At 37.0% G+C, this 17,943-nt stretch overlaps 1 protein-coding gene across 7 annotated transcripts in view; it reads left to right on the top strand.

Annotated features, from left to right (window-relative positions):
- NBEA (neurobeachin) overlaps positions 1-17,943 on the top strand; it is a 513,742-nt gene that overhangs the window by 253,596 nt on the left and 242,203 nt on the right. For all 7 annotated transcript variants that reach the window (XM_087756962.1, XM_087756961.1, XM_087756957.1 and 4 more), the window contains one exon: positions 8,387-8,451. In XM_087756962.1, coding sequence (XP_087613088.1) covers positions 8,387-8,451 — 65 coding nt within the window. The remainder of the gene's footprint in view (positions 1-8,386; positions 8,452-17,943) is intronic.

The raw sequence follows: 17,943 nt of genomic DNA, 5'->3' as shown, positions 1-17,943 counted from the left end.
TTTCTGGTCCCTACAGCTGACCAGAAGAAGCCCAGAAATGTGAGATTCATATAATAGAAACACAATCCATGCTTCTTGATACTAAACATACTCAATTCAAGGCTTTCTAGAAAAGTTTAAGTAGGAATTCTCCAATTCTGCTGTACAATGCCTTCTTATCAAGCACCATCCTCACAGGTATCTTACCACACTCCATCTTAAGACAGTTAGCTTTATTTCTGTACTACACTATTTGTATGTCTATTTTACACTGTAATATTATGTATTATTAGAAACCTTTTGATTTTTATTATAGATTTAATTTTTTTTGTATGTATCTTGTATGTATTTACTCCTGTTGCCAGTATTAGATTCGACTTTAATTATGCTTATTGGTCCTTATTTGTTCCATCCAAAGCTATTCCTAGAGTTCTTATACTCCTTAATTTTTGTTTGATAAGTGGTAGCTCTTTCAGAGCAATTCTGATAGTAGCACACTAACAAAAGTTTTTGTTATTTGTCTTTTTGACACCAACTGTTGTAGGAAGGCTGAAGAGAAGTTAAATAACGACTTCTTCTCTTAAATCTAAAGAACAATGAATCTGGGACTTAATCTACTTAGGAAATTAAGTCTGATATGACTTCAATGGTGAAATTAAGGTTGTTTATGAAAATTCTTATGGAGGTGTAATTTTTTGATTTTTCTTTTTCCTAATCATGAAACAAGTTGGATGTTTTACCTTTGTCTGTGTTTTCCCATTTGTCCTGTTGTATTATCTGCTGTCTGCATTTGTACCAGTGCAACTAGGAGGAGACAATGCTGCATATTGTATCACTGCAAAAGTCTGAATTAAAATTTGATGTAGAAGGGAAGGACACATAGAAACACACATGCAAACATACAGAAATTCATTGTTTCAGTAATCCGTTTTTCCAGCATATCTTGAAAACAGTTAACCTAACCAAGTTCTGGATCTGCTACACTGCCTCTGTCCTGCAGCTGCTTCTCTGCTAACACCACTTTTGTACCAGTGCTGATATTCATAAGACACAAAGACATCTGAAAACTCTTCAGACATTTGTTTCCTGGTTTAGTGGGTTAAGCTGGCTGAGACCCTAGTTCAAAAACCACCAAAGCTACTCAAAGAGAAGGATTTAGGATTGCAAATCTGGGAGCACAGAGGAGAAGAGAGAAAACACCACTTGTGTTTTCATGGCAGCAAGCTGTAAATTCAGATCTCTGCATCTAATGGAATCATACTGTTAGGCTGCAGTTTCAATGTTCAGCTTAGGCTTCTCTCTGACCCAAATCACACTGGCAGAGATATCATATCTTCTCCATGCCTAGCTCCATATTCCTGCTTGCTCCCTTTCACCAATACATGCAATGGTGGAAACAGTCACATCAAAATAAAAAGTAACTCTGGATAAAATAGTGATTTTTAACTGATTATACTTCTAGAGTAGCCATGAAAACAATATCTCATAGCATGTGGCAGGTAGAATGACTGAGGCTCTAGGAAAGAAAGACCGCTCCTGTGGCAGTCAAGAAAAAAGAAAGGAATTTTGGCGTTTGATGGGAGAGAAATAAGTTACAACCAATAAAAGTCCAACAGATTGTTATACACTGGACAAAGCACTAGAAAGCTGTATGAAAATGTCAGTCAAGTAGCTCCAAATTGAGGGTTTGTAACTTCACTTTTTATCACAGACTCAAATTTAAGTTCAATAAATAAAGACTTTACAGCTGAAGCAAGTATTTTCTCTAATATTGTCATCCTATTTGGTCTATATAAAGATCCAGCAAGACAGAAACAACATTTCTACTATGTCCTTATCCATTATCAAATATGGTACAGCTTAAACATGTACATATGTTCTGGTGTTGATTTGGGGCTCTTCATAATCCAGAACATGGCCTATACACAAATAGGTTGATACATGCACTTAGTGTAATTTCCAAAACCAGAAATGAACTCCAGTACAAGCTACAGGGGGCATAGAAAACTTTTTCCTTTATATTGTTTTGCTCTAGAAATTAAGTGGTTTGGTGGGGGTGGGGGGTGGGGTGTTGCACACACACACACACACACACACACACACATATCACCCCGCACCCCCCCACCCCCCCCAGTGTTTCTCACTTGCTTTATAGAATTCTGGAAGTTTTCCAAAAGGTGATCACTTTGCATTATCTTTTTTTTTTATGCTGAAGGGATGTCAGAGAATTTTCTTGCATTAATTCCTTGTCCATGTGTGGAATGTCTTCCAGCCCAATCTCAGTCTTCATCTCTTGGCCATCTGCTACTGATAATGTAACTTTCAAATAGAAACCATCAGTGTATTCTTTTCTACTTGTTGGGCAATTTTACTTTCTTGATTGTTCTGTGAGATGTCCTTCCAGATCCCCGTATACTGAAAAAGCTACTTCTGTGTTTTGTCTTAGTAATAAGCAGAATCTCTTCTTCAATATCTTACTTACACCAGAGTCATCATGGAACTTCTGGTTCTTTCTCTTGCCTGTCCTTGTCAGAATATTTTTGTCAAAAAATGTCAAAGACTACATTTATCACACATCAGTGAGATGCTGATCTGAATCTCTTCTAGGTTCATGGCAAAACAGGCAGGATCAGAAAACTGTAAGAATTACTTTCCCCATATCCTAATATGGCAAGGTGCCTTCTCTATTAAGTTGCCTACAGTGGAGAAGGATCTTAGATCGGAGGAAAACACTGAGAAATTCAGAATGAGTCAGTTGATGTTTCTTAAAAGGCTGCGAAAGGGTGCAAAAGCTCATTATTGAAGGCCTCCATTATTAATAAATATGCCATAGTTTGGGAGGGGTTCATTATATATATAATGGAGGCAATGTGAGGAGTAATTCTCTGTTCATCAAAAAGTCTTCTCTTTAATGGTGCATTTTGGAAGACTTCAAATTAGTTATCCACCTCTAACATCAAAGGCTGGTTGAGTAATAAGTGGCCTGGCTTTTAGGATTAATAGCCAAACGTAGGAACATGTGTTGTTAATAATAATTTTAGTGTTTCTTAAACGGAGAACTATTTTTCCAGTCAGGAAGGAAGCTCTGGAAGTTATGGAGATGCGTGTATCTTCTAGCATATATCTTCTGTCTGCATTAGAAGATATGCAGAATTTCTACAAGGTGGTTAAGGTTAATATTGTATCATCTAAATAAATTTGGCCAGTTCCCTAGTGTTGTTTGGATAATGCAAATGTTTTTGCAATTGTGAATTTTTTTTTTCTCTTTTCTTCCAAGATACCAATGAAATGTTCCTCTGGGAATGTTTGACTTCATTTCCAAGATAAATTGGGCAATTACCATAGGTGATCAGAAGGGCAATAGGTCTGTGTGTTTCCAAGAAAGCGAAAAATTAACATATTACTCCAAGTCAAGAAAATAAAGGAAAAATGAGGCTTTAGTCTTGTGAAAGTGAAATCTGAAACTTCCTATTACCTTTGCTGTATTGTTAAAGTCATATTCACATAAATAGTGTTGTGAAAGTTTCACATTCTTTTCCTTTCTGTGATTTGGCCAGAAGCCCAGTGTATTCCAATACTTGCAGATTTACCTTCCAGGAGGATGTCATCAGTCATTCTGCAACTTCCTTATTGGGGGAAATAGTCGCTTTTAAAAAGGATGACCTATCATAAAATCCTAAAATTGATCCCAAATTTACTTGAAAGAGTAGACCAAAAATACATTTTATTTATCATCTATCAGCAGTACGCATGTGAGTGTGAGAGAAGGATAAAGGCAGTAAAATTTGAATTCTTAGATCTGATTCTCATTCCAAACAATAATGGAAGGTTTAAAGACTCCAATATCTTTAGCTCAATTCTTCTAGGAATGGTAGGGACAGTCCTATGATCTTAAAAACTGTATAATCTTCTCAAAAATTTATGAGCAGTCTGATCAAAAATTTATGAGGCTGTATCTTGAAATCAGTTAGTTTTTCTGTTTTTACCTATTTCTAATGGACATGGTTTTCTGCCATAAACAAACATTTCCTTCAATCTTGTAACATTTCCTTTGAATCTTTCCTTAAATGAAGTAAAGCAAGTTATTGGCGATTTTAGAAGGTAAGTTCACAACATGGAGTTAAAACCCAAGCTAAATTACATGCCTGTTGTGAATTGCAAACACATTTTTATAAATTTTCCCCTTCTTTATCCTGATAAAAGGTAGCACCTGTTCAGCTCTGTACAAGACTTTTCTCCAAACATATTCAAGGGTCCAGAAAGAAGTGAGTCGGTATAATAGAATTTCATCTGTTTCAAGAAGTTATGATTAAAATACAGTGATTGAAGAATTGAGCTATCAACTGAGTTATTAATACCTTAGACTAGAAAATTCAATAAATATTCAATATGACAAAAAGAAAAAAAAATCAGATTAATTTAAGACATGGAGAAGTGAGAATTCAAAAGAAGCTACAACTGATTGAGACAGTGGCACCTGTAGTGGAAGGAGAATTGTAGGGTGGTTACTACAACAGTTATCTGTCCGTTCAGTAACTACAGTTTATTGAGAAACTTGTAATTTGTCATACAATTTTAGACTTCCTTGAACAAATTGGAAAGGGTGAGAGCTCTTATGTAAATTATGAAAACTCTGAGAATCACTATTCCTTTTTTTTATAAGGATATGATGTCAGATTTATTATTTAATTTTTAATACTATCACAAGAATTTTTTTAAGAAATTTTCTAATTATCATGAATAAAAATTTAAAAATTATTGTAAGTGAAGGTTGATTTGGAAAGAAGTATAATATAAACTAAAAAAAAGTTATTAGTGTGCCAAGCCTAGTTGTTCCTTTTTGCTCTTTCACTATTATTTTTTACCTGTGCGAATTTTCTGGTATCAATTTAACATGTTGCTAAATTTGTTAATACTGTCTATCCTCTTTTTTTGTTTGTTTTTTTTAATGTGCTGGGGATTGGAGAATTTTAAAGAAATAGAACTAGGAAAATACACTCAAAAGTAAAAATTGTAAGAATAGCAGAGAATAAGAAAACGTATGTCATGATTTGAAAGAAAAAAAAAGTCCTGAATTTCAAGTAATGTCTGTACTGTGTTATGGTTCATTATTCAGAAGTTTTAGCCTTTTACTCTCATCCCAGTTTTATTCATCTCCTGTCCTCCTCTGCATGAACAGTTTCATAACAGGATTCAGTCTAAACCTTCTGTCAGGGAACGTGTACGGATGCTTTCTGGATGCAGTGGTGCTTTTCAAGCAACAATAGTACAGAGGATGAGGACAAGTTAGGTGGGGGCAGAGGGGCAGCAATTACCAGCATCCTGATCATTTAGTACGTTTTTGATGTCTTCAATAGAAGTTTGCATAATATAAAATATTTAGAACATAGCCATAGCTGACAGTAATTGAACTGAATGTCTAAAGTTATAATGTTCAGTTATTGTGTATGAAGACTTTTTTTTTTATTTCTTGCAACATGAATAAAGTTAAAAATGAAATTTGGTATCTTCATTCTGGATTTAATACAAAGAAGTGATAAGTGTCATCATTCTTGAACACTGTGTTAGACAGTCTCTAAATGTGCCTGTGTCCCCGAGTCTTCTATACCCTGCCTTGTTCTGAGAGGTGCACTGCTGGCAGTAATAGTCATCCCTGCTGCCCTGTCAAGCAGCAGCCCCAAGGGAAGCAAGGTCAATGCATCCTTCTTGTATAGAAGAAATTCTCTGATACACAATTTTGTCAAAGTCTTCTGTTACTTCAGCATGTAATTGGCATCAGCATTTTTGAGGCACAGAAAAGTCTCCCAGCTCTTGCTTTAAGGCTGAGAAGATTCAGGATATGAACTACACCAAAACCACCTGAGATGTAGTATAGTCATTCAAGCATTTAGCTGCTAATAACCAAATGTGGGTGTTATGATTCTACTTGCCTATAGCATCACTTTTCCAACTACCGTCATTCTGTCCATTACATTTGGTGTTTATTTTTCTGCTTCTTGCATCTTGTGGGTGACAAAGATTTTATCTGGAATCTAAGATAATGTAAACAAAATTGCTGCACATTATTTGAGTGTATAACTCCACATCTTAATCCAGTTCTTAAAGTGCATGCAGTGATCTGAATGGCCATTGCAAAGGCAACTGTAATGCTGATATTTCTAAGTATTTCAGTTTATTTTGGGTTTTTTTTAAGAAGAAACTGAAAAAAAGAAAACCAGGTGCCTCTTCACAAGTACAGTTCACCTTTCAGGATCATTAATCTGTTATATTAAATTAGTTGTGGATTAATGGAGGGTTGGGAGTTTGTAGTGAAGTTTGTAGTAGTCAGTTTGTAGTGAAGCAATGCATGAACCATGAATCCTGGTTTCTTTCTGGTTCTGCATCATTATGTTTTCCACTAGTTTTTGGTACATAGTTGGGCAGGTTTCACACATTTTTATTGTGAATATTTACTTTGGATAAATTGATGAGATTTTCCACCTATGGAGACATAAGAAGAGATTTGTTTGCTTCCACCTAGATATCTAATGGCTTTTTAGGTACCTTAAGATATCTCACCTAAAATCCAGTTAGCCATTTTGGATGTCCTGCAGTATCTGAGACATTTGCACTGAGCGGGAAGATCTGACAAAAGACTTGAAAGAATCTCTTGGTCTTTTGCAGACACAGGTAGACCCTCTGTCTCTCTTTAAAAATTTAATTGTCATGCTTTCTTCTAGCTGTTTCAGAAAGCCCTTTTTTTCATTTTTTTCTTCTCTCTTTTCAACTTCTTTCCTGAATTGTAGTCACACCAGTTCTGCTTTCCTGACTGCAGAGTCATAGTAATTGTAGTGCAGAAAAGCATCTCAACAGAAAATGCTAATAGGGGGTTTTATAGTGTACAGTAAAAGGCTATGATTAAAAAAAATAATAATGCTACACCTAAATACTATCTCGAACCCAGACTATTGTTTCTTAAAATGGCACTAGGTGCCTATGTTTAGGCAATTGAATCCTTTCCTTCTTAGTTTCTCAGAATGACTTTGTACTATACCAAAGTGATTTAATTGCTTCCAAAAATTAGATCATTAGGCTTGCTTCAGTTACTGGATTTGGAAAAGAACAAAATCACAGCACTGAAGAAAGGATCTGTTAGAATGGTTTTCTAGCCTACAAGCTAGAGGTTTGAGTGCTGATACTCGATCTTCCCTAATCAGGACTTACGTGCTCAGTAATAGGTTAAGAGTATGTTCATTATTTGGGTATTTTAGTAGGCTCTTATAAAACCAGTCATGAGTACCAGACTATTGTTGTTGGGCTTTTTTAAAATGCATGACTTGGTCAAATCTGTGAATTTTCATAGGATCGGTAGGAAGCACCTTGCTGATTTCAGAACTATTCTTTGAGAAAATTTCCTTATCTGTGCAAAGCTGTCTTTTTTGCCTATATCAGGAAACAAGCATTGGGGATTTCTACCTGATTTTTTAGTCATGGAAAAGGAAATGTAAAGCCGAATAGTTCTGTAACTGTAACTGTCTCTACCCATTTTTGTTTATAACATAAAGTCTCAGACTAGAAAATTTCTCTCTGAACTGTAATCCAGCTAATATATTTTGGGTTTTTTCTGTATGATGAAAAGTAAATGTTTATTACTCTTAAAGAAAAGTTTTAAGGAATTATCCCAAAAGAAAATAATCTTTACTTGCTAGAAAGATATATCGACCTTTTTTCATCTCAAGTATCAAAAGTCTGTTGATGTGATAGAGGCAGTGGGTTGTATGGCAAAAAGCTGTTTGTAATGCATTGAGAATTTTCTCTTTAACTTAGTGGTATATGAAGTAAAAGTTGTTATCTTTTAATATCTATTAAGTGGTTTAAATCAGTTTTGAAAGTTTATCTTGGAAATCCATGTTAGTAGTAAAAGAATTTTAAAACCTCGGTTTGTTATTAGCGACTGGTTTTGTTTTCACTTATAATGGGGAAGAAATGAAGATTGAACTCAAGGAGGGATGGATGGTGCACAGATTATTGCCTGCCCTATGTGATAAAATGTACAAGGTGTAACAGTGAAGCAAAGTGAAGAAACTACTGCTGCCGTACTTTGTTGCACTTAATATGTTCATTGGGCAACTGTATGAGCTGGAGAAACAAGACATGTTTTCATGTTCTCTAGACAAGGAAACTAAAGCTTGCTTAAGGGTGAAACTGAAAACACAACCACCTAAAATTGATTTGAAAATCAGAATGAGTTACAGTTTTTAAATGATCAGGTCATTCTTCTTTGAAAAAAAAAAAAAGAAAAAAGAGAAAACCATTAAATTAAGAAGTTCAGCCTAAATTCAAGCTCCTTAGGAAGTCATCAGGGTCAGCTTCAGAAATGTGGTTTAAAATCCTTGGGTTTTGATCATGTTATATTTTATCTTCTTAGGAATGGCAAAATTCTATTCAGAAGAATGCAGGACTTGCATTTATTGAGCTCATCAATGAAGGAAGGTAATTAATTTTAAAGCTTTTGAACAAGTAGTCATTTTGCATTTATTCCATTGGGTGATAATACTTCCTCACCATCTGTTCCAAAACGATTGTGAAAAGGCCATTTTAATTAAGAGATTTATTGTATAGATAATTTCTATAGTAAATATTTAATTTGAAAATGTATAAATTCTGAAAATTTTGTTTATTGACAAAAGGAAATAGGGCTCCCATGAACTGTATATAGCTGTGGGTTTACTTGAGAATTGAACCACCGTTTTCCAGAGCAGCAAGGTTGTTTTACCCAGACAGTCCAGGGAGCCCAATCTGTAAACCCATCTGCTGCTCCATCTGTTTTAGGAGCACAGCATTCACTGTACAGATGCACTTCTCTATACTATCAGTTCATGAGGGATTATTTTATCTAGAATTTCTGGTCCAATTTGAGTCCTGTAAAACACACAGGACATTATGTTTGTAAGAGCTGCCTTGCTTCTGCAAATTGTTAAATACTTTATTATCAATCCTCAAGTAATTTTAATGCTGTATCTGTTTATATCTTCTACTCTGTGCAATGTTTGTCAGTACTTTCAGCCAGCAAGCTGGGCAGCAAAGGGGGACTCTTTGGCCTTCCTGGTAGTGGAATGCCAAAGACGAATGGAGCCACTTGTGTAATATGTGTGACTTGTATTGGCCAGTACATTAAATCTATTTGAATCTAGATGTCTTGATATGTGTACTTGAAAAAAAAAATAGCAATATGCCTGTTGAAGAGCTTTTGTCATTTTGTGAGTGGTTTCTTTTTTTCACCAATAGTATGTCATTACCAATAGTAAAGTAACAAATCTTCTCTTTATTATAGGATGGTTTTTGTCTAGCTTATATTTCAATGGTTAAATCATGTATTCATTTGAAAGGAAGACTAGAAAACATCGGAGGTAGGAATATAGGAACATTAGTATCTGGAAAATAGGAGCATGTAGCTTTATACCCAGTTTTTGGTTGGTATAAATTCTCTGAACACATACGAAGTTAACATTGCAATATAGCAGCTGGAAATGTAGTCCTTTCATTGGAAATTCTTCTTTATACGAAGCAGCAATATGAGTTTACACCATAATAGGGCTCACCTGAGTGGGTCATGTACTGCACATTATACAATAAATATTACATGGTAATAGACTGAATAATTATAGTAAGCTTGTGTTCTCGGGTAGTAATATAGAATCCCATTTTGAACCCTTTTTATTTCCTCAACCAGGCAAGTGAATTCAGATATTATTGCATGCTCGCTATTGATAAAATGCTCATTCTGAACAAATCCTACATCTGCATATGTTTAGCAGTTAGGTATTAAGATATCAGTGGGCCCTCTACTCCTGTCTAACAATAACTTTTCAAAACAAAGTAGTATTTAAGAACTGCTGCTTAAATCCAATCAAAGGAATGTCTTATCAAACTGCCCTTAGACACATGTTCCTCCATATACTTTTGTCAGAAAGGTGTTTTAGAACAAGTGTGTGTGCATTACTAGAACACTCTTCTTTGCAATCAGCCCATCCGTTTTTAATTTACCCTTTTGGGTATAAAGATAACAACCCTTTAACTGGAAATTGTTATAAATATTTATTCTGCCTAATAGCTAAACTTGTGAATGCAATTCATCAATCATAGCTAGAGAATGCAATTGTGCAGTTGTCAACAATTAACAGGACATAAACAGTTGATGAATGTGCAGCTGAATTAAAGTACTCCCTAGGATAACCTGAAATTATAAACTGGATCATTTAAAGGAATCTAACAAAGGATCTTTATAATTAAAACAAAGCAGGGTTAATGGAATGTAAAATTGCATATAATCGCTATGCAATAATGATTGAATTTTAAATTATTAAAAGCAAAATGAAGACTAAGAATATTTTGAAGGACTTTCTGGGTAAGATTTTGAGAGACCTGGGTAATAAATCAGCAGTTTTGAGAAAGCTTTTTCTTTTGAGCATGGAGGAAAAGGTTTAGATGTAATGCAGAGGATCATAGTTTTTAGTATCCTCAGTTGGATATCTATCTGTTTTAATACACAGATGCTATAAGGTGATTTTCTGAGTACTTAATGTTTGTTGTTTCTGCTTGAAATAATTTGAGTACCTTTCTGATCTTTGACTTTATTAGAAATGTTCTGAAACAAAATATTTCAGTTTAGTTGTAGTTAAAAAAATATAACATCTATATTCCTGTCACTTTAATAAATTGAATTTTCCTTTTAAATCAGTTGATTTACTGTGTTTGTTTCTGCTTTTTCTTGTTTTAGATAATGTTTTGTTAGGAAGAACTGAATGACACATATTTGTAGAATTCAGCATACAAACACTGATACAGCTTTCTAAAAATAGGAACTGTTATAACAGTTTTTAGTATAACAAGAGTATCTGACTATAGATTTAAATTAATACTTTCAAGGAAAACGTATGCAAAGATACTTAATTTGGAAGTGAAGAATAACACTGTCTATAATATGCCCAAAAGATTCAGGGACAGCCTGGTTATGATCTTGAACTTTATGCTTCTTTCCAATCAGTCTCATGCTATGAATATGTGATGTTGAGGGTATCACACATGTCAAGAGTTTCACTGATAGCAGCTTAATTAGGATTTCAGATTTATGTTAGGGTATAACCATAAGTAGGCTTCTTAATTTAAGAGCTGGATGCATCTGCAATGTTGGCTGTAAAAGGGGACATGAAAAGAGTTCTTTAGGAATGATGTGGGAGGGAGATTACAACCCATATTTAAGTGGGGTGGTGATGGATGAGGTCAAAAGAAAAGGGTGCAGGGTGACAAGAACAAGAGACAAGATAGAAGCACCCACCTCAAGTAACTATGTACACAGATGCATACAGCTTGGGAAACTAGCAGTAGAAATTACTCCACATGCAATCTTGAAACTGTGACATCATTGCAATGAATGAGATTTGGTGGGACAGCCTGCACTGTATGACATAAGTGCTGCAATGGACAGATAAAAGTTCCTTGGGAAAGATAAGCAGAGAAAGCAAGGAGTGAGTGTTGCATTCTCTGTGAAGGAGCAACTCAGATGTATGGAGCTCTTCAATGGGATGGATGACAGTCTGGTTGATAACTTGCAGGACAGGATGAGAGGGGAGTCAAGTAAGGGTGACGTCGTGGTGAGAGTTTGTTACAGACCACCCATTCAGGTTGAAGGAAAGGAAGAAGCGTTCTTTAAACAATTTGAGGAAGTATCTGGATCACAAACCCTAGTTCTCATGGCGATCTTTAACCTTCCTGACATCCTCTGGCAGTGCAACAAGGTGGGATGCATGCAGTCAAGAAGATTTCTGGATGGTGCTGGGAATGACTTCTTGATACAGGATGAACCAACTAAGAGTGACACACAGCTGGATCTGCTATTCACTAGCAAGCAAGAATTGTTTTTGGCTGTGGTAATTAATGGCATCTTTGGCTGTAGCTACCGTGAAATAGTGGAGTTCAAGATCCTGAGGGAAGTGAGGTTGGAGAAGCAGAGTACAGACTTCATGAGTGCAGATTTCAGCTTATTCAGGAAACTGATAGGTAGGATCCCATGGGAGGCAGATGTGGAGGTCAAGAGAGCTCTGGAAAGGTGGCAGGCCTTTAATTACAGCATTGTCCAAGTGCAAGAACAGGAAAAAAAGTAGATGTATCAAGAGAGGGGTTTGGTTAACCAAGGAAATTATAGTAGAGCTCTGGTGCAAAAAGAGAGTACACAGGAGGTGGAAATAGAAGCAGGCTAGAAAGCAGGAATTTAGAAACATTGCTTGAGCATGTAAGGAATGCCGTCAGGAAGGCCAACACTCAACTGGAAATGAGACTTGGAAAAGACATCAAGGGCAACAAGAGCTTCTACTGATTCATTACTAATAAAAGGCTAACGAAGGAAAACGTGGCCTGTTGCTGAATGGGATGGATCATTTAGTGACAGATAAGGCTGAGGTGCTCAATGCCTTATTTCCCTCAGTGTTCACCAAGGTTTCTCAAGCCTCTGTCTTTAGTGAAAGGGTTCAAGGAGGAGAACTACCTGCAGTGGATAAGGATTGAGTCAAGGATTCCTTGAGACAACTTGTTCCATACAAACCCATAATACCTGATGGGGTACATCTGATGGTAGTGAAAGTCCTTGCAAGGCTGATCACTATTATCTCTGAAAGGCTGAGGAAATTGAGGCAGGTTACAGATGCGTGGAGAAAGACAGATGTTGCAGCCATCTTCAAAATAGTCCAAAAAAGCCAGAGAACTATAAGCTGGTCAGCTTTTCTTATGTCCCTTGGACAACCATGTAGCAAGTCCTTTTGGAACACATTTCTGACCACATGAAGAAGAAGGTAATTGAGAACAGCCAACATGGATTTACAAAAGCTAAACCATCCCTGACAAACCTGTTTGCCTTCTATGATAAAACAACTAGATTTGTGGACACGGGGAGAGCAGTGAACATCATTTACCTTGACATTGGCAACATTTCCACACTGTGTCCCACAATACTCTATCAGAGTTAGAACGCTACATTCTGAATGGATGAACAACTAAATAAGTAGAAAACTGGCTACATAATGGGGCTCTAAGGGCTGTGGTTATTAATCGTTCATACTCTACCTTGATGCCTTTGACAAGTAGAGTATCTCAGGTGTCGATCCTGCCTAAGAGATGGATGTTACAGATCATTTTCTATTAGTCTTTCAGAATTGGATTACTATCTGCAACTTCTGTTTCTTTCCCCATTTATGTTTTAACACTCACCTCTTTAAAGAGGTGATCTTGTCCTTTCATTTAAAATAGTTTCCTTTAGTTTTTACAGAATTTCCTCATTTTAAATAGCCAGAGTAGTCTGATCATAATATAAATCTGAGGAAACGTGAGACTATATTTCATCTCAGATTTAAAACTGTAAGCTTTGTTTCTGTAATTTCATCTCTGTACCTAAGTCTGCTTTCTGCCTTTAGCCATGAAAATATATATATTTGCATATCTACCTACCTGGACCTCCAAGCATACTTAAAATTCACAGGAGGCCTTTTTCTTTTAAACCCTGTTTTGTTGAGAGTTTTCAATAATTTTCTGGAAAGTGTAGCAGAATGTTTAAATAGACTGGAAATTTGTGTTTGTTTAAATTTAGATGAATTGCTGATTAATCCTGAAAGGAGGCTAATAAAGACTTACATTCTTTCCATGTTACCTCAACTAAGATTGTTGAGTAACTGCAGCAAATTTTCTTTTGGACATCCTCTGTTGCAGTTTGGCAGTTCTGTTATGTTTGGTTTGTGGTAAATGAGCTCACAGTCATTATTCACTGTCTGCAATACTTAAATGTTCAGGCCCTGTGTTAAAAGGTATATCTATGGTGCCATTTGCCATATTTGATTTATGACGTGCATTTACAGTTGGATCCCTAGATACCCCTTGAAGAACTCATTTACTAGTTGGGCCCGAGAAGGATGGAGAAAGGATGCTGTTCCTTGTTTCTGTCTTGACAATGATCTTGATCACAGGAACCTTAGGGTCAGAATGGGGAGCTCACCTGAATCATCCAGGAATGCAAGATACTTGGTCTTCAGACACCTTGGATACTACATAGCTGAGGGCTACCAGAACAACTTGCAAAAGATTCCAGTCTGATGTGCAAAATCCAATACATGCAAATCCAGGCAGAAAATAGCACTGGGAAGCAGTAACACTCAGATACAATATATAAATAAGAACAAAGGTGTTTGATTACTCTGCCTTTGGCAGATGTAACCAAATTCTATTACTGTATTGTCATCCTCACCAACTGTAACTTTTGATTGGAGGAATCCTTTATCAACTGTGAGTGGCTGTTTTATGGAAATTCATCCTAAATGTCATCTTCCATCAGCAGAAGATTCCTGTCATAGATACTTCTGTAAAACTGTGCACTGAATGTCTGTATTTCTGCTCCAGCTGAGGCATGAGCTTGAGCTCCCTGTTAGATGTGCTTTTTTGTAATCACATACTATTTACTACAGCTGTCCTCGCTCTACCTCCAGACTAATAGTTTGTGTTAGACAAAGCATACATTGTTATGGTAACCATCTATCTATTTGTAGGGTCAGTACAGCTGGAGTTCTTAGATCTGTTTGAGGTTTTGAGGCATCCTCTCATCTTCCTACCTTGCCTGATCCAGTCATATAGAATCATAGAATCGTAAAGATTGGAAAAGACCCTTAAGATCATCAAGTCCAACCGTTAACCTATCACTGCCAAGTCCACCACTAAACCATGTCCTCAAGCACCACGTCTACCCGTCTCAACCACTTCCCTGGGCAGCCTGTTCCAATGCCTGACTACCCTTTTGGTGAAGAAGTTTTTCCTAATATCCAACCTAAACTTCCCCTGGCGCAGCTTGAGGCTGTTTCCTCTCATCCTATCGCTTGTTACTAAGGAGAAGAGACTGACCCTCACCTCGCTACAACCTCCTTTCAGGTAGCTGTAGAGAGCCATAAGGTTACCCCTCAGCCTCCTCTTCTCCACACTAAACAACCCCAGCTCCCTCAGCCACTCCTCATTAGACTTGTTCTCTAGACCCTTCACCAACTTCGTTGCCCTTCTTTGGACATGCTCCAGCACCTTGATGTCCTTCTTGTAGTGAGGGGCCCAGAACTGAACACAGTACTCGAGGTGCGGCCTCACCAGTGCCGAGTACAGGGGCACTATCACCAACCTGGTCCTCCTGGCCACACTATTCCTGATACAAGCCAGGATGCCATTGGCCCTCTTGGCCACCTGAGCACACTGCTGGCTCATGTTCAGGCAGTTGTCAACCAACACCCCCAGGTCTTTTTCTGCCAGACAGCACTCTAGCCACTCCTCTCCAAGCCTGTAGTGTTGCATGGGGTTGTTGTGACCGAAGTGCAGGACCTGGCACTTAGCCTTGTTGAATCTCATGCAGTTGGCCCCGGCCCAACGATCCAGCCTGTCCAGGTCCCTCTGTAGGGCCTTCCTACCCTCCAGCAGATCAACACTCACAGCCAACTGAGTGAGGTTGATATCTGAGGCTGATTCTGAGATGCAGGCCATCTCGATTGTAACTACTAGTTTTGGATGTTTACTGGATGGTCAGTAATTCAAAGAGACAGATTCCTCTTCATTTAGAAAATTCTTATGCAAAATAGAATATACTTATGAGGAGTGGAATAGATTCTTTAGTCAGCTAATTCTATAGTCAGCTCAGTTTCACTGGGTCCATTGTAGCTTCTGTGGCATTTCTGAAACATTAATAGTTACCCTCCATGAAGTTTATCTTGCCAATGTGCTCATGTTGTATTCCAGTAGCTGGTCTTTGCATGGTGTAATTTCAAACTTTTCTCTAGTGAATTTTTCATCATTGCCCTTTTGTTAGAAATCAGATCCCTATTTTAGACATTACCTTCTAAAGTTTATAGGAATTTACTTTCAAAGTATTTATAGCAGTATTGCATCTTGTAGAACTTCAAACTCTTCAAGTTAGACCAGTTTATGAATCCTATTATAGATACCAAGTGCAACGATAGGTTTAATTTCTTATGAATGCCATTAAGAGTAATAATTGTCAAAACAACTGTGTTTGGTGAAAAAGTGGCATATTTCCAGGCTACTTCTTGGACAAATTAAGCTATGGGCATCTGATGAAAGTAAGTCAGAGAAACATCTGCTTCCCTGGACATGTGAGTTGGCAGAACTTCAGGAATGAGTAGAGGAAGCAAGACCTTAGCTAAATTATAACAAATGTTCATCTTGTAACCTGTTTTGAAAATTGCTGCTTAGGAATGATCTGCTTTTTTAGTTTATCAATCTCAAATGAAAGAAAGATTGGGTAACATAAGCACAATTGTTTTATCTGGCAGCATAACAGCTATGAACCCTCTTTCTCTCTGTGTGAGATTGCTAGGAAGAGCTGACTGCAAGATAGCAAAGTCAGCTTAGAATAGTGAGATACGAGTTTTCATCCTTCAATTCTGATAGATGTACAAGTAGCAGTGTTTGTCACAACCTATCCCAATCCACATCTAAATGTGTTGCAAACATTCTGTGGTTTCTACATGTTTCCAAGACAGTTTGGTTATAGCCTTATTACTGTCCCTATTTCCAAATCTCTAAAAAAAAAAAAAAAAATTCTCCCAGGCTCTGGCTATTTACCTGAATGACTTCTTGGAATGTGGAGCTCCACAATCCAGCCTTTTTAAACCCCAGTATCTGAAAAACAGGGGCTTCTGATTGATTACACATACTTTTTCACAACGTCCTTTAACCTGTAAGCACGCTGGACTTCTAAAGTAACCTTACTGAGGACAGAATTCAGGAAAGCAAGCCACATGGATTTAAAATAACTTCTTACCTACTTGTAAACAACATTTGCAAACAACTCATATTTATGAATTGGCATGTACTGAGACATACTCTCACCTAGTCTGCTCTCACTGATAAGTCAGAGACTCTCATTTTTAGGTAGAGGAGAGCCTGCCATTTACTCTTATTCCTACAGATATTTAAGCCCTGTCATGCTTATTTTAAAGTACCAGCATATCTTAATTCTAGTTTTTATTTCCATTTTCTGTATGTTCAGCTGGAAACTTCACAGCTATCTGTACAGAAAGCTCATTTCCCCATAGAATTGTACCAGGAATTGAGTCACGAGTGATTTCAGACTGCTTTGTTGGTGGATTCCTTACGTTAGTCCTTTGGTTCAGTCTAAAAAAAAAATCAAACCCATTTCCTAGTAAGAGAGCTTTAACTGTGGTTCATAAATTTGTGGGCATTAATAGAAATCAAGCTTGTCTTGGTAAAGAGAAACCATAAGTTACCAAGTCAGTAATAATCTCTGCCTTATGTGGTAAGAATTGCTGCTCAAAATAGGGTAAGATTTTTGCTGGTCATCAGTCCCTGGTTGAGATCTGCTCAGCTGGGGAAGGACACAACAGCACATTTGACTTCAGTTCTAGTAGGAGTTTCAGTGGTGCAACTGAAGAAATGGTCACACAGGATAAAGTCAAATGTTATTCTAGGTCAATGTCTTTTTTCTTTTGGTAAATCATGAATTACTGGAAAACAGTATAAAGAGTACAGCAGGCCTGTACTTTCAGACAACTTCTTAGCCCTGTGGGAGGACTACTTGTGTAGAGATTAATAAGTATGACTGGAAGGCCTGATTTATCTCTGTCTCAACATGAATCTATCTTCTAGGTCTTTTGAGGGTGATGCTTGCTAAGGCTGGATGAGGATTTACAAGGGTGAATGAGAACAGTGGGTATAATTCAGTCACAACAAATGTTCAGTTTTCAGTAATAAGGAGATCTCCCTGAAGAACATGTCTTATTTCCAGAGGAGAATAAAAATGGTACTGTTCTCAAATTTCAGATCTTCCCAGTGTTTAGCAAGTATATATGCATTTTATGCCCCAAGCTTCTTCCTACTTGGATTGGTCACTCCAATACATGATGGTTTGGGAAAGATGCAGAGAACAGACTT

The sequence above is a fragment of the Nipponia nippon genome, unplaced genomic scaffold, assembly GCF_047370975.1.
Source record: "Nipponia nippon isolate SJK-2023a ecotype South Korea unplaced genomic scaffold, ASM4737097v1 scaffold_2, whole genome shotgun sequence".
Taxonomy (NCBI): Eukaryota; Metazoa; Chordata; class Aves; order Pelecaniformes; family Threskiornithidae; genus Nipponia; species Nipponia nippon.
This window is presented reverse-complemented; position numbering and strand designations above follow the sequence as displayed.